At 41.1% G+C, this 12,948-nt stretch overlaps 1 protein-coding gene across 1 annotated transcript in view; it reads left to right on the top strand.

Moving 5' to 3' along the window:
- Positions 1-5,440: 5,440 nt before the first annotated feature.
- LOC103536108 (vasoactive intestinal polypeptide receptor 1) overlaps positions 5,441-12,948 on the top strand; it is a 30,118-nt gene continuing 22,610 nt past the window's right edge. Inside the window, exon 1 of the mRNA XM_030445790.1 lies at positions 5,441-5,505. Coding sequence (XP_030301650.1) covers positions 5,461-5,505 — 45 coding nt within the window. The 5' untranslated portion in view covers positions 5,441-5,460. The remainder of the gene's footprint in view (positions 5,506-12,948) is intronic.

The following is a 12,948-nucleotide window of genomic DNA, read 5'->3' on the forward strand; positions in this document are numbered from 1 at the left end:
GCATGAGCAGATGACACTTAACATCCTAATGAGAAATGATTTGTGATGGTCTGAAAAAGAAGTTTAGGTAAAAGAGTGCAGCCAGGTTTTGAAGTTGAAATTATCTTGAGGTACTGGCTGAGAACTGAGAATCTGGCTGAGATTTATCATAGGTGATTTCAGAATTTGAATCTAATTTGATTTATCCAGATAGCCTCAACCTGCCATGTCCTCAGGGCCCATGTTTCATATTTCTCAGCCTACTGTGAATGTTAAATACACCAAGGCACCACAGTTGGCACTGGCCACCTATTATTGGGCAACTTAACTGAGCCTTGAAGTGTAGAGTTCTACAGGAGCTTGGCAGAGAGAGCTGAAGGAGTCTGAAGAACCACCCAATGGACTAAATGGAAGGGCCATCTTAGATGATTATTGACCTCACTGGAAGCTTAAATATCCAGTCTGCACCTAGACATCTCTGTGCTGATACCTACATTTCTAAAAGAGAAATTTCCAATTCTCTATATTTCTAAAGAGACAGAATAGCTCAGGACTGAGTACCCCCCACCATAACACAGTACAACTGAGTTTCTAACAGGAACTTTCTTGTTCCCAGGACTGTAAAGGAAGCTTAGCTAATTAGTTTAGACTGGCTATTAACCACAGCAGGAGCTCTCTTTTCCAGCTTTCACATCCAAATAGATGCCTGCATTAGGCATCCATATCAATGGGTGGAATTTCATCCTTAAAGTAAACATCTCTACCTGAGCCATCATCCTAAATTCCTTGTAGAGAGATAGGAGGATGCCCTGAGGAATTATCTTGGTCTGCTGTAGACATCTAAATTATGTCAGGCAAATTGCATTCAGTGGTGTCTGTGGCTGTTAAAATAACCTGGAATAATCAGTTCACATTTACACTCTTAATTTAAGAAATTAGATGAGACAAGTGCTACTACAAGGGTGGGAGTTGAGGGAGGTGTCTGAGCTCCTCTGCAGCCAGAGGAGTCATTGGCATAATCAAGGAGAAAAATCTGGACAAAACCCAGAAATGAATAGGAACTGAAATGGCCAGATGAAAGCAAGAAAAGAAATGAATATTGTAATGTATAAGACTCTTTCTGAAGACACGAGCAGCTGGTTTGTCAACTCTTTAGAGACTATTAATAGGAATGAAAACTGCATTATGTTAAGTAACTTCCCTCAGGTTTGAAAAAATGCCTGTGTTATTCAACAAATAAGAAACAATAGAAATAGAGAAGGGATCACTGTCAGATTTTACTTTTTTTTAAGTAGAAATATTTAAAAGATTGGAGGAGCTTAGTTTTGAAAGAATCTAAGTATTCTGTTCATGGTAGGTAAGTACAGATAGGATAAATTTTTCAAGTGCCACCACTTGGCTGGAATTAAACTACAGACTAGAATATTTGGTAAAAAATCCACATGAATCAAGTGGCCATGGTCTCATGACAAAACTGGATTGCATCTTTGCCTGCATTTCTGTAGGGTCCCTGGACTCAAGCAAGGTAACAGTAATAGAATGTGGGTACATATGGAGTCAGGGCCCCAGCACACAGTAGGACTCAATTTTACCCAAGGAAAATAGTAAGTAGTTAACACATCTAGTGTAAAATGAAAGAAAATTAATTGGACAAACTAACCTTATGCAGCTCTAAGTTGTTCTTCTCTGATATTTAGTGCCTTACCTCTTTAGTAGTTCAATTTCCTCAGCTGTTTTATCTTCCTGCTTTCACCCCACTCTCTCCAACACCACACAGAAATCACCCTCAGGAATAAGATTTCAATCTTTTTTATGTCCCCTCCATTTTCTTAATACAGTAGAGTTCTGTTATTAATTATAGCTGCAATATATTGCTCAGTAATCTCATAGCCTGTCTAACCACTGGATTAGGAGCTTTCAGATACTGCAGCCTTCTTCCCACATTCCCAGGGCTTTTTGTTTTGCATCTTTAATCAGATTTATCAGAACATTGTTTAGAAATGCCAGAAGATTCACCTTTATTCTCTGGTTGCTGGCTCATCTTGCGATGGGGTGCTGGTGTGTGATACTTTTGTTGTCTGAGGACATTTCTGTGTATTCACACAGAGAAAATGCAGCTACATTTCAGAAAGATTTTTCTTATGGAAAAGCCTTATTCAGGTAGCTTATGGTGTAAAAAAAAAAAAAAAAGCCAACTCAAATCCATTCTTCCATCTTTTACAGAGGTTTGAAGTAGCTCAGTAAAGGTCAAGCTATTTTCATTAAGTAGCATCAATTTATTCAAAATATTCATGGTGGGGATTAGGAAGAATCTCAGGTCTTTTGCTTCATTGATTAAGTTTCATAGCATCAGTGTGCTCAGATTGCTTGCTGATGCTAACAAGAGGACATTGTTATGCACATCAGGGTTAGATTCTGAGCATTGGCTGGTGTTGTAGAGCATTGGAAGACAGAGCTGGTCCTTATCTTAGATTAATTGCTGTAATTGCCGAAGAAAAAATACAGCCAGTTTACCAGGCAAGAAACTGTTTTGTGGTAAAAGTAGCAAAATGCATCAGAGCAGGCAAGTGGTTATGAGAAATGTGGTTATCATTTTCTATTATGTCATTATGGGACCTTCTGTGGGTACATACAGGGAACTAGCAAAGAATAAATGAATAAAACAAATTAACATTATAAACAGAAGCTAGGTTTTAACCTAAATAAGGTTTTAGCCTACAAAAGATTCTGTTTAAAATAATGAAGGGATATTCGTGGACTAAGGAACTCAGCAGTTTTACTGTACGTGAGGCAAGATGTTCCAAAACCCCAATAAGAGGAGGCTCTTGTTTGCTTTATTAGCATGGATAAAAACACTTACAAGAAGAGTTTCCAGCTAATTAATTTAAAATTCAAGGATTGGAATGTGGGCTGGTTTTCAGATCAGCTGGAGAACATAAAGGAAAAGCAGCTGAAGAGAAGAGAGAGAAAAGTAGAGAGAAAATAAACAAGAAAGTACTGAGAAACCAATTGCTGTCTTCCCTAACAGCAATGCATTCCCCCAAGGACCTCTTATGAACACTCATGGTGAGAAACAATACAAAAAAACTACCAAAAAAATATAGTTCTCACTCCTTTTGCTCTAAATTGGGAGCCTGGGTATGATGACCTAAATGATTTAATCAAAGTGAGAGGCTTTGAATACTAGAATCCAGTGGAAATACTGTGGGCTGGAATGTCACACTGATATTAATTTAATTGCACCTTTGTGTTTACAGTGTGACTCCTCTGAGCAGTTCTTAAAAAACTACAGCAACCAAATCCCTAAGCAACAGGACCTGACTTTGAAATGTGACCTGTTTTGAGGGAGGAGGTGGCTGGGGCCTGATCTCCATAAATTCCCTTCTCACCTAATTATTCTGTGATCTCGTACTCTCATATTGTTTAAGTGCTGTTCAGCAGGAATTATAATCTGTTCCTACCTTGATGGGCCTTGACTTTGCATTTTTTTTTTGCATTAGGAAGTGCCTGATACCATCTGTTCTAGGATCTTAAAAATTGTTCCAGTGTGATGAGAAGCACCTTGCTGACTAGGGAGAGTCTGAGTGGCCATAACTCAGCCACTATAGATGGGGAAAACCAGTGAAAACCAGACTTCAATGATTTTTTTTTTTAAATTTTAGATTGTAATCTCTTAATTTTATAACTGACTTGATTTTTGGAATATTATTTGAGTTTTATCTGTGTAGGCAAGTGCCCAGATGCCATTATGCACTAATGAAAAACAAAGGTGGAAAAGGAGAAATAAATGAGAATCAGGTTGCAAATGTTATCCCCCCAATTTCTGCCTTCATTGACTTTTTTATTCTTCACAGGCTGTAGAACTGACTGTCTCTCCAGCATGAGTCTGAGGATGCTTTTTGATTTTAGACTAAATTTTCTTTGATTTGCAAGACAAAGGTGGGACACATCCTGATAGACATCCCTGAGTATTTTAATCCAGCTGCCCACACATGTACAAGAGTGATTTGGTCAGGACTATCAAGGTGCAAAGAGAGAAGGGAAAAGAGGAGACCTCATCACTCTCTACAACTCCCTGAAAGGAGGTTGGAGACAGGGGGGGGTTGGGCTCTTTTCCCAGGCAACTCTCAGCAAGACAAGAGGGCAGGGTCTCAAGTTGTGCCAGGGGAGGTTTAGGTTGGAGATGAGAAAGAATTTCTTTCTGGAGAGGGTGATCAGGCATTGGAATGGGCTGCCCAGGGAAGTAGTGGATTCTCCGTGTCTGGAGATATTTCAAAAGAGACTGGATGTGGCACTGAGTGCCATGGGCTGGGAACTGCAGCAGGAGTGGATCAGGGGTTGGACTTGATGATCTCTGAGGTCCCTTCCAACCCAGCCAATTCTATGATTCTATGATAGCACTGGCATGCCTCAGTTTTTTAAAAATAAGTAAGGAATGCCACTCAAGGTACCACTGTACATTTGAAGTACCTTGGTGAAGCTGCCAAACATGATATAGGACTTCCAGGATAGTTATAAACTTGTGAAGAAAGCTGCAAAAATATGTATTCCCTCAAATGGCATTAGATGCTTATTTTGGGGAAACTTAGGTAAGCCCTGGATCCCCTGTGACTGTACAGGACTCTGTGTTTAACACCATTGGGAAATAATGAATGATAAACAGGATATGAAGGAGCAGTTTGATCTTATCAAGGAAAAATAATTTTGTCTATTTTTGTTCTCCCAGACCCTGAAAATAACTTAGTGAACATTTAATGTAGCAAAACCCAGTATTAGTGCCTAGGTTCTGTGAATCCTGGAATTAAAAAAATTGCTACCATTCTTTATTTCACCTTCCCCCCAAATAAACCAAATTGTAGGCAAGAAGGGCTTTAGCTTTTACCTATTGGACCATGAAATAAAGATACTTTGAAATATCTTTGTTACACAGGGGGCAGAAAAATCTTAGGCAGCTTGAGGAAGAAATCCTCTGTCTCAAAATTTTCCATCTGAGAGGAGAGGAGGATGCAAAACCCAGGGACTTTCTCACTGAGAGTCCCCAGGGAATACCCTGCAGTCAGACTCACTGAAACCCTGGATCCTTTTAAAATCTACTGCCACCAGCAGCAAGCACGGGTCCAGCATCAGAAAGAGGGTTAACTTCAGTATTTTATTTTTTTTCCTTTGCCCATACTGCTTCTAAATCCATCCTAAAAGACCACTCGGTGCTTCAGCTCCCTGTACTTTAGCAAGTGGGTGACCAGAGGGCAGACTCATAGAGATGAGTTAAAAAAAACCCCAGAAGGATGCTGGAGCATCTCCTTACCTCCTTAACCTGGTCTTTTGGGGTGAGAAGGTTCAGGGCTTCCCCGGGAGGGCCCCGGGTGGCCGGGAAGGGAGGTGCAAGGATCTCCTGGGCGGGTCTTGGGCAGGTGGAGGCGGGCTGAGCATCAGCTTTTGGCAGCTTCACAAGAGGCAGAGGGAAGGAGGAGGACCCGGAGGATGCTGCGGAGGATGCTAAGTTTGTGCTGGCTGCTGCTGCCGCGGGTGAGTGCCCCGCGGTGTTCCACCGGGATGCAGGGATGGGGGGAAGGATGGAGGGGACATTACATCTGGCTCCTGACACACTTGGCCACAGCTGGATGGCTCTGGATATGGGGTGGTGGGGGACGTCTGCAGAGGCAAGGGAACTTTTCTGTTAAGGGAGGGCTTGTAAAAAGAAATAATAAGGGAATAGTTAAAGGGGATGAGGATGTAAGGGAGGAGGAAAGAAAAAAAAAAAATCCTGAATTACAGGTTTGACTCAGCTCTTCTCTTTAAAATTTTCCAGCTTTGAGATGCTATTAATAAATGTCTTCTCATTGCCATTCATTAGAACTGCAGTTTCAAAAGGACAGAAAAAAATCCCCAAAACAGAGCAACTGTAGCATGGCTTTAGAGGGGCAGAAGGGGATGTCTGGCTGTTCCAGTTGCTCTGAGAAAGGCAACTTTGCTGGATAAGAAGGTTATCCTTAGCTTAGAATAACTAAGAAGGAATAGTTTCCCCTGATGGATGTGGTATATTTGCCTCTTTGAAAAGACACTGATGTTTTTAATGTTGAAAGCATCTGCTTATAATATCACCAAGCAGGAGCTGCCTTATGTCTGCTATGCCCTGGAGTCAGCAGGTGAAACTGTAACATAAAACATTGGGGAAGATGCATGAGCACAGAGATGCCATCCAAGCACATGTGTCCCTCCCTATGCTCCATCCTCTGCTGCTGGCATTGCCTGGGCAGCTTAGCAAGAGCTTGTGTAAGTATAAGTAGGGTCATAGATCCTCTTTTTCCTCCCAATCTTTAGCCTTAGAGAAGTGTTTGGAAACTTTCCTCTGGGTGTGATTCCTGGGGACTCATTAATTCTAACTTGAGCCATCTCACAGCCAAATGTTCAGTGTAGGCTGGGGTTCAGACTCATGCTGTAGTCAGGGGGGGAACAGTCACCTTCCTGGGAGACATTTCATCTTGTCTTGCAGAAGACAAAAGGGGTGAATGTCCCTATTTATATATATCCCTAGGGTCTATTTTCTACCAGTGATAATAGTAGGAGTTTAGATGGTTACAGACTGGTCTTGACCCTTCAGTTTCAAAAGGTGAAAGATGGGATATAAATTTTCACACCTGGACCTCACATCCTCTGCAACTCATTTTTTTTTCCTCTGTCTTTACACAACTTTACATACATGGATCCTGGCTCCATAAAGCTTGTCACAAATAGTTATTATCATGTGGAATACCCTCCTTTCAGGGCAAACTAGACAGCCTGAAGTGTTAGACTGCTGAAGGTAGAGTAGCATCTGGACCAACCTTTACACACAACTTATCCTTGCAGCTGTCAGCAGAGTGAAAGTGGCCTGAAGTGATTTATCATGCACATCTGTTGGCTGCCACACATCATTTTCATGTTTTAGCATATTGCAGCTGACTGTGCTCACAAGAGATGGGATACTACAAACTGAATGGTCCACCTAGCTTGTGGCCTCAAACTATTGCTCCTGTATTGACTCCAATTACATGTCTGGTAAGAGGTAGAGCTCTAAATATCAATGGGTTTTGTGTCTCAAACAAGGTCTCAAGGAAAGCTTTGCACCCTGAATTAGGCAGGGAAGTCCAGACACCCATAGAATGTATTGTGTAAAGAGCCTTTTTATATTTCAAAGGATCATGTCAAAGCAGAGAAATAATTCTAGTGTTGATTCTGCAAATAATTCATTATTTTGATATGAAAATAAAGCAGGAGGCTTCTCCTGTGAAACCAGGTGCTTTTAACTCCTACCAGATCCACAGGGAGCTGTTTGCTGCAGAATACACTTTGCCTTGCAGAACAAAGTCCTTGACATTAAAAATTACCATTTGCTTGTAAGTGACAAGAAACAGAGAGCAGCGGGTGCTGAAATACCTGAAAATGACTTTTCCTTTCTGAAAGTGTTCAGAAGCTCAGGAAAGAGAGGATGGGGAAAAGAAAAGACACTGATTTCACTGATTCCTTCCTGCTGAGCTAAACTGTTTTCTTCTTCAAACATGTAACAGCTTTTCACATTTCTGGGGAAGGGATTGAGTCTGATCAGATGGATGGAAGTGAGGATGGAAATATAGGTTGAATTATTTATGTGCTTGAATAATAAGTTTCTTGTGGTAATAAGTGTATGGATCCAAATCCATTGCAAGGCTACTACTGGTTAATGTGTGCTGGGGGGACACAAGTGTTTCCTTTAGGAATCTGGGCCCTGCAGACCTTAAATTTCCTAAAATAGGGAGCTGGAGGTGTGGAGGAATAATCCTGTTTTGGTGTTTTGTTAGCCTGGAGGGAGTTAGTGGAGGGAAGCTGGATCCTATGCTCTGAATCACTTTGTCCTCAAACAGGTGTGTGAGAGAGGTAGGAGGAATCCTTCCCTAGAACCACTCCTCTGCTTTCATTGATCATTAAGGGAGGCCTGATGTGGGAGTTTAGATTAATCATCTGAAACTGCCTGTCTGAAATTAGGAATCTTCTCTAAAGTTACTCATTTAGCCTCCTTCAACACTTCTGGGAAGGGGTGGAAACGCTCCAAGAGCTGTGGCTCTGGTTTCAGTGGAGTGAACTTGCTGATGGACATTGCCATCTAGGTTTTAGCTCTTTGGAATTAGGAAATTTTAGGAAAACATGCTACACATGCAAAATGGGAGAAACTTCTCCTTATTTTCTGCAATGGCAGAAAATGAGGATCCTCAGCTATTAGAGTATAGTTATTCTATAACTATTCTATAACTATAGTTACTCTATAACTATACTGGTTATATTTCATGGTAATTACATACTCCACCAAATTTATCACAGAACTAGTAGATTCATTTTCATTTTCCTCAAGATAGTACTAATTACATTGGTTTTACAAACAAAATAAATTAGTATGGCTGCACTGTTACATTCAGAGTACCACTGAATATATATATATTGATACACAGGGGTATGTATGTATGTATGTCAAGTACTGTTCTGTATGAGGCAGTGCAGTTAAATACAGTCAGATAAATGCAATCCAATACACAAAGGAGCATTCAAGCATTACTCCAATGTCTTAAAAACAATCTTGGAAAGTTATACCTCTAAATGACTGTAAAGCAATCAGTGTCTCAGCTTCTCTTTTTCCATAGGTAATCAAGTTAGGCAGAGAAAATAAACACTGAAAATGTCCTCTAGGTAGTCATTTTCAGCAAAAAACAGGCTTCTGAAATAATCTATTTAACTGGCTGAAGAGAAAAAATTGGAATTAGGTCTTTTCCTTTGGGGTTGAAAGTTTCTGGGATCGAGACTGTGGCAGAGCTTGCAAGCTGAGGGCAGGGGTCTGTGCAATAACTAAATGTTTCTTTGGTGTGGTGGCCTCCTGGTGACCAGTCAGCCAAGGTCAAGAGTGGTAAATATGGCTTGGATAGGGTAAAAACAAGAGGATACTGATCTATATTTAGAAGTATATTCAAGCCATGGGCTCATTTGCTGCATAAGAAATTATTTCTTATAATTATTATTGATGTTATTTTGGATAGTTTCTTTTCTGACACAATGCACCACAACATATATGACATTTTAAATATTCTGGAATTACTTAATAAGCCGTGTCAAATAAGAAGATCCTCAGTGTGCTGATTTTGAATGAAGTTGTATTGAAGTGGACAAGAGCTTATAGAGCATGAGGTTGATCCCAGTTCCCTTCAAAGCACATCTGAAAATTGTCCTTGACCAAAGCTTCTCAGCCTCACAGCTTTTTAATTATCACTTGGCTTTTTGAGAAAGGACTTAAGCAGATAGAAAGAGACAGATGTTATGGAAGATTTTTATGAGGAATATTCAACAGCTTGAGATGTTGCTCAAAAGGGCTGAGGATTTCTTTGTCTTCTTTAGTTGTCTGACCTCTCTTCAACATGTTCATGAGCCTCCTTCCATCCTGTGTGTTCTGTGTGTTCCTGCCTCCGGTTCCCGACTGCTGCTGACTCCAGGATTCCAGCCTGGACTTTCCCAGGGCTGCCCTGCAGCCTCGGTGGTGACGTGAGAGTTATTGGGGGAAAGGAGGGAGGAATGTGGTTTCCATTTGCCTGTATATTTGTATATATTTAGTAATTTTTCCTATTTATCATTACTGTTCATTAAAGTTGTGTAGTTTAGTTTCCAACCCATAAGTCTCTCTCCTTATTCTCTCTCCTTTCTTTATTAAGGAGGAGAGAGATTAATAGAGAGCGTCTGTTATTCGGTTTAATTGCCGGGCCAGTGTTAAACCGTGACATGGTTATCAAAATTGCAGTTAAAAAAAAAAAAAAAAGTGTAAGTATTGCTTCAGACTATGAGGTCAGTGGGCAACTTTCAGGACTGACTGAAGACTTCATTCCCCAGTTAAAAATGGGCAGGAGGTTTGAATGCCTATTCTGTGCATTTCTGTACTAGTTTTAAGCCTCCAAGCTGAGAGTCAGTGTGCGAGAAGAATGGCAGAAAACTCTGCTTTTGTATGGGGGAAAGCTAAAAAAAAATATTCAGGCATCATAGTCGTATCAGAAAGACTGAACAGGGGAAGCACAGGGAGAACAGGGAGTACAGAGATGTTTTCAGAGATCTGAGATGAGATCTGAGACATGAATGCAAGCTGTAGAGACAGAGGCAAAAGGAACAGAGGTGAATATTCCCAGTAAATGCTTTATGCACTTGAGGCAAAACCAATTTGTGAGGCTTTAGGATTGCACTGCATTGGAAACTAAACTGGGTGGCTGGAAAGACCCTTCAAGTCCTTGAAACCTTCTCATCTTGCCAATGAATTGAGCCACTTCCTTGATTAATTTTCAAAAAGAGTAAGTGTTATGAATTTATTTGATGCCATTGAACTGCTTTTTCAAAAATACATTCAGTGCCCAGTGTTTGAAGCACTTCCCTTGGTTTCAGAGGCCATAGAAAATGTCCCTACTTTTACCCAGGTGTGCTAATGGACTCGTTAATGAGTGAAGATCTGTCCTTAACATGACATCTAAATTACAGTTTTTCTGCCATCACAGTAGTCTAGAGACACCATCACTGGATGGGCTCTAGGAAAGATTGCTACTAGTTAAGGTGCACTAAGGATGGCATGAGGATGTTGCTAGAAAACCTCTCTTCTCAGTTCTTGCTAAATCTGATGTTGTCCAAGATGAAAAAATTTAAGTCTAAAGTGCAATTAGATTGATTTTTCTCCTCAGATTTGGGCAAATAAATAAACTACCAGAGGAAACAGAGGAAGAGAGGAAATAGAAAACAGTGTTATACTCCCTACCAGTGGGTATATCTCTCAAGATTTCAGTGCAATAACCTCACAGATGTTAAGTCCAAAAGTAACCACAAACCCTAAATCTGGCTCTCCAAACTCTCTCAGGTTTTTAGCATGCCCAAATCTCTCATAGGTAACTTTTTAACATTCAGCCTGTGATTGTTTTGATCCAGTCATGATTCTTTCAGTGGCTTGGATTTAGAGTTAATCTCCCCTGAATTTTGGTTGGTCACTAATTCTTCATGTTGTGATGCTCAGGAATGCAGAAGTCTCTTCCTTAAGAGCTGCTCACAAAGCTGCAAGAAAGTTTTCTGTATAAGCCTTGGGGTGAAAGCACCCCACTGTGATTTTCAGTAGGGTTTCTGCCACGTCACTGTCTTGCTACTGAGAAATGTTGATCCAAGAAGCAGCATTTTAAATCCCCCTCTTATTCTCATTACTGTGGCAGGGATTAAAAAGCTCTGCTTTGTTTTATTTTCCAAATTATCCTTTTCTAATGTGAACAGGAGCTACTCTTTTCTTCCAAGAGCTCAGTCATTGCAGCAGATACCTCCCAAAATCACACCATGTCCCTGTAGAGCTTTTTCTTTCTAGAAAGCCCCATCATCTAACCAATGTAAGCAGATGAGAGCAACAACACCCAATTTTCTCTCAAGGCACTGTGAGATTAAGAACAAAAAATAAGTAAGCCATATCCAACAAATCACAAGCAATGTTCTGCCTAGAAGGCTTTTCTTTAACTGTAAAATGGTTTAATGTCTTTCTTTTTCTTAAAGCCTGAAGAAAACCAACAAACTGAAGCATCATCACTGTTCTCAAATTCTTATGTATGTATAATTTTTTTTTCTTTTTTTCTTTTCTTTCTTTTGATAACATCAGGAAAATTTCCAGTAAGGCTGTAAGATCATTAGCTAAGAACACCAGCTTCTTTTTTTGCTTCTTATGGGATGATCATAGAATCATAGAATTTTTAAGGTTGGAAGGAACTTTTAAGATGAACCAGTTCCAATCTCCCTTCCATGGGCAGGGACACCTCCCACCAGCTCAGGTTGCTCAGAGCATCATCCAGCCTGGCCTTAAAATCTTCCAGGGATGGATGGGGCTTCCACCACCTCTCTGGGCAACCTGTGCCAAGCTCTCACCACCCTCATGGGGAAGAACTTCTTAACTTCCAACCTAAATCTCCCCTCCTCTAGTTTGGATCCACTCCCCCATGTCCTATCACTCCCTGACATCCTAAAAAGTCCCTCCCCAGCTTTCCTGTAGCCCCTTCAGATCCTGGAAGGCCACACTAAGGTCTCCTTGGAGCCTTCTCCTCTCCAGACTGAACAACCCCAACTATCTCAGTCTGTCTGCATAGCAGAGCTGCTCCAGCCCTCTGAGCACCCTCCTGGCCCTTCTCTGGACACTCTCCACCATATCCATGTTTTTCTTGGAATAGGGGCTCCAGAACAGGCCCCAGTACTCCAGGTGGGGTCTCAGGAGAGCACAGCAGAGGAGGAGAATCCCCTCCCTTGCCCTGCTGCCCACTCTCCTCTTGATGCAGCCCAGGATCCATTTGTCTTTCTGGTCTGGCAGTGCACACTGATGGCTGATGTTGAACTTCTCACCCACCAGCACCCCCTAACCCCTATTCCTCAGGGCTGCTCTCAAGCCACTGACTGCCCAGCCTAAATCAGTGCTTGGGATTGCCCTGACCCAGATGCAGGACCTTGCACTTGGTCTTGAAAATTACATGATCTGTACATTACATCTGCACTGGATATTGGGTTTCAAATAGTTAAGTGTCAGTAATACTTAACCTATCCACTGGCCTATAACAAGAACTCTGTGCTCTGGTGGCTATAGCCAACCCCAAATCCAGTAACCCATTAGCAAATAAAATCTGAACATGCTGAGTGATTGCTTCGCTGTTGGTGGTAGTGGAGTTGACTACAGTCTCTTATGTTCCACCTGCATCTGTGGCATGTGATGTCTAAGTTGGCCTTAGGAGAAAGAGAACCCTTCCTCTTCTGCAAGTTTTAATAACTAATTATCTATTATTATTACATCCAAAACCACTGTCATGAGGGGAGTTAACTTAACCCAAATCTCCCAAATTCTGCTTTCTCCAGATCATTTCAAACTTTCTTCCATGGGTTTGATTTAATTTTTGGGTTATAACTGGCCACTTCTTTCAAGTCTTTTGT

Source organism: Calypte anna, chromosome 2, assembly GCF_003957555.1.
Source record: "Calypte anna isolate BGI_N300 chromosome 2, bCalAnn1_v1.p, whole genome shotgun sequence".
Taxonomy (NCBI): Eukaryota; Metazoa; Chordata; class Aves; order Apodiformes; family Trochilidae; genus Calypte; species Calypte anna.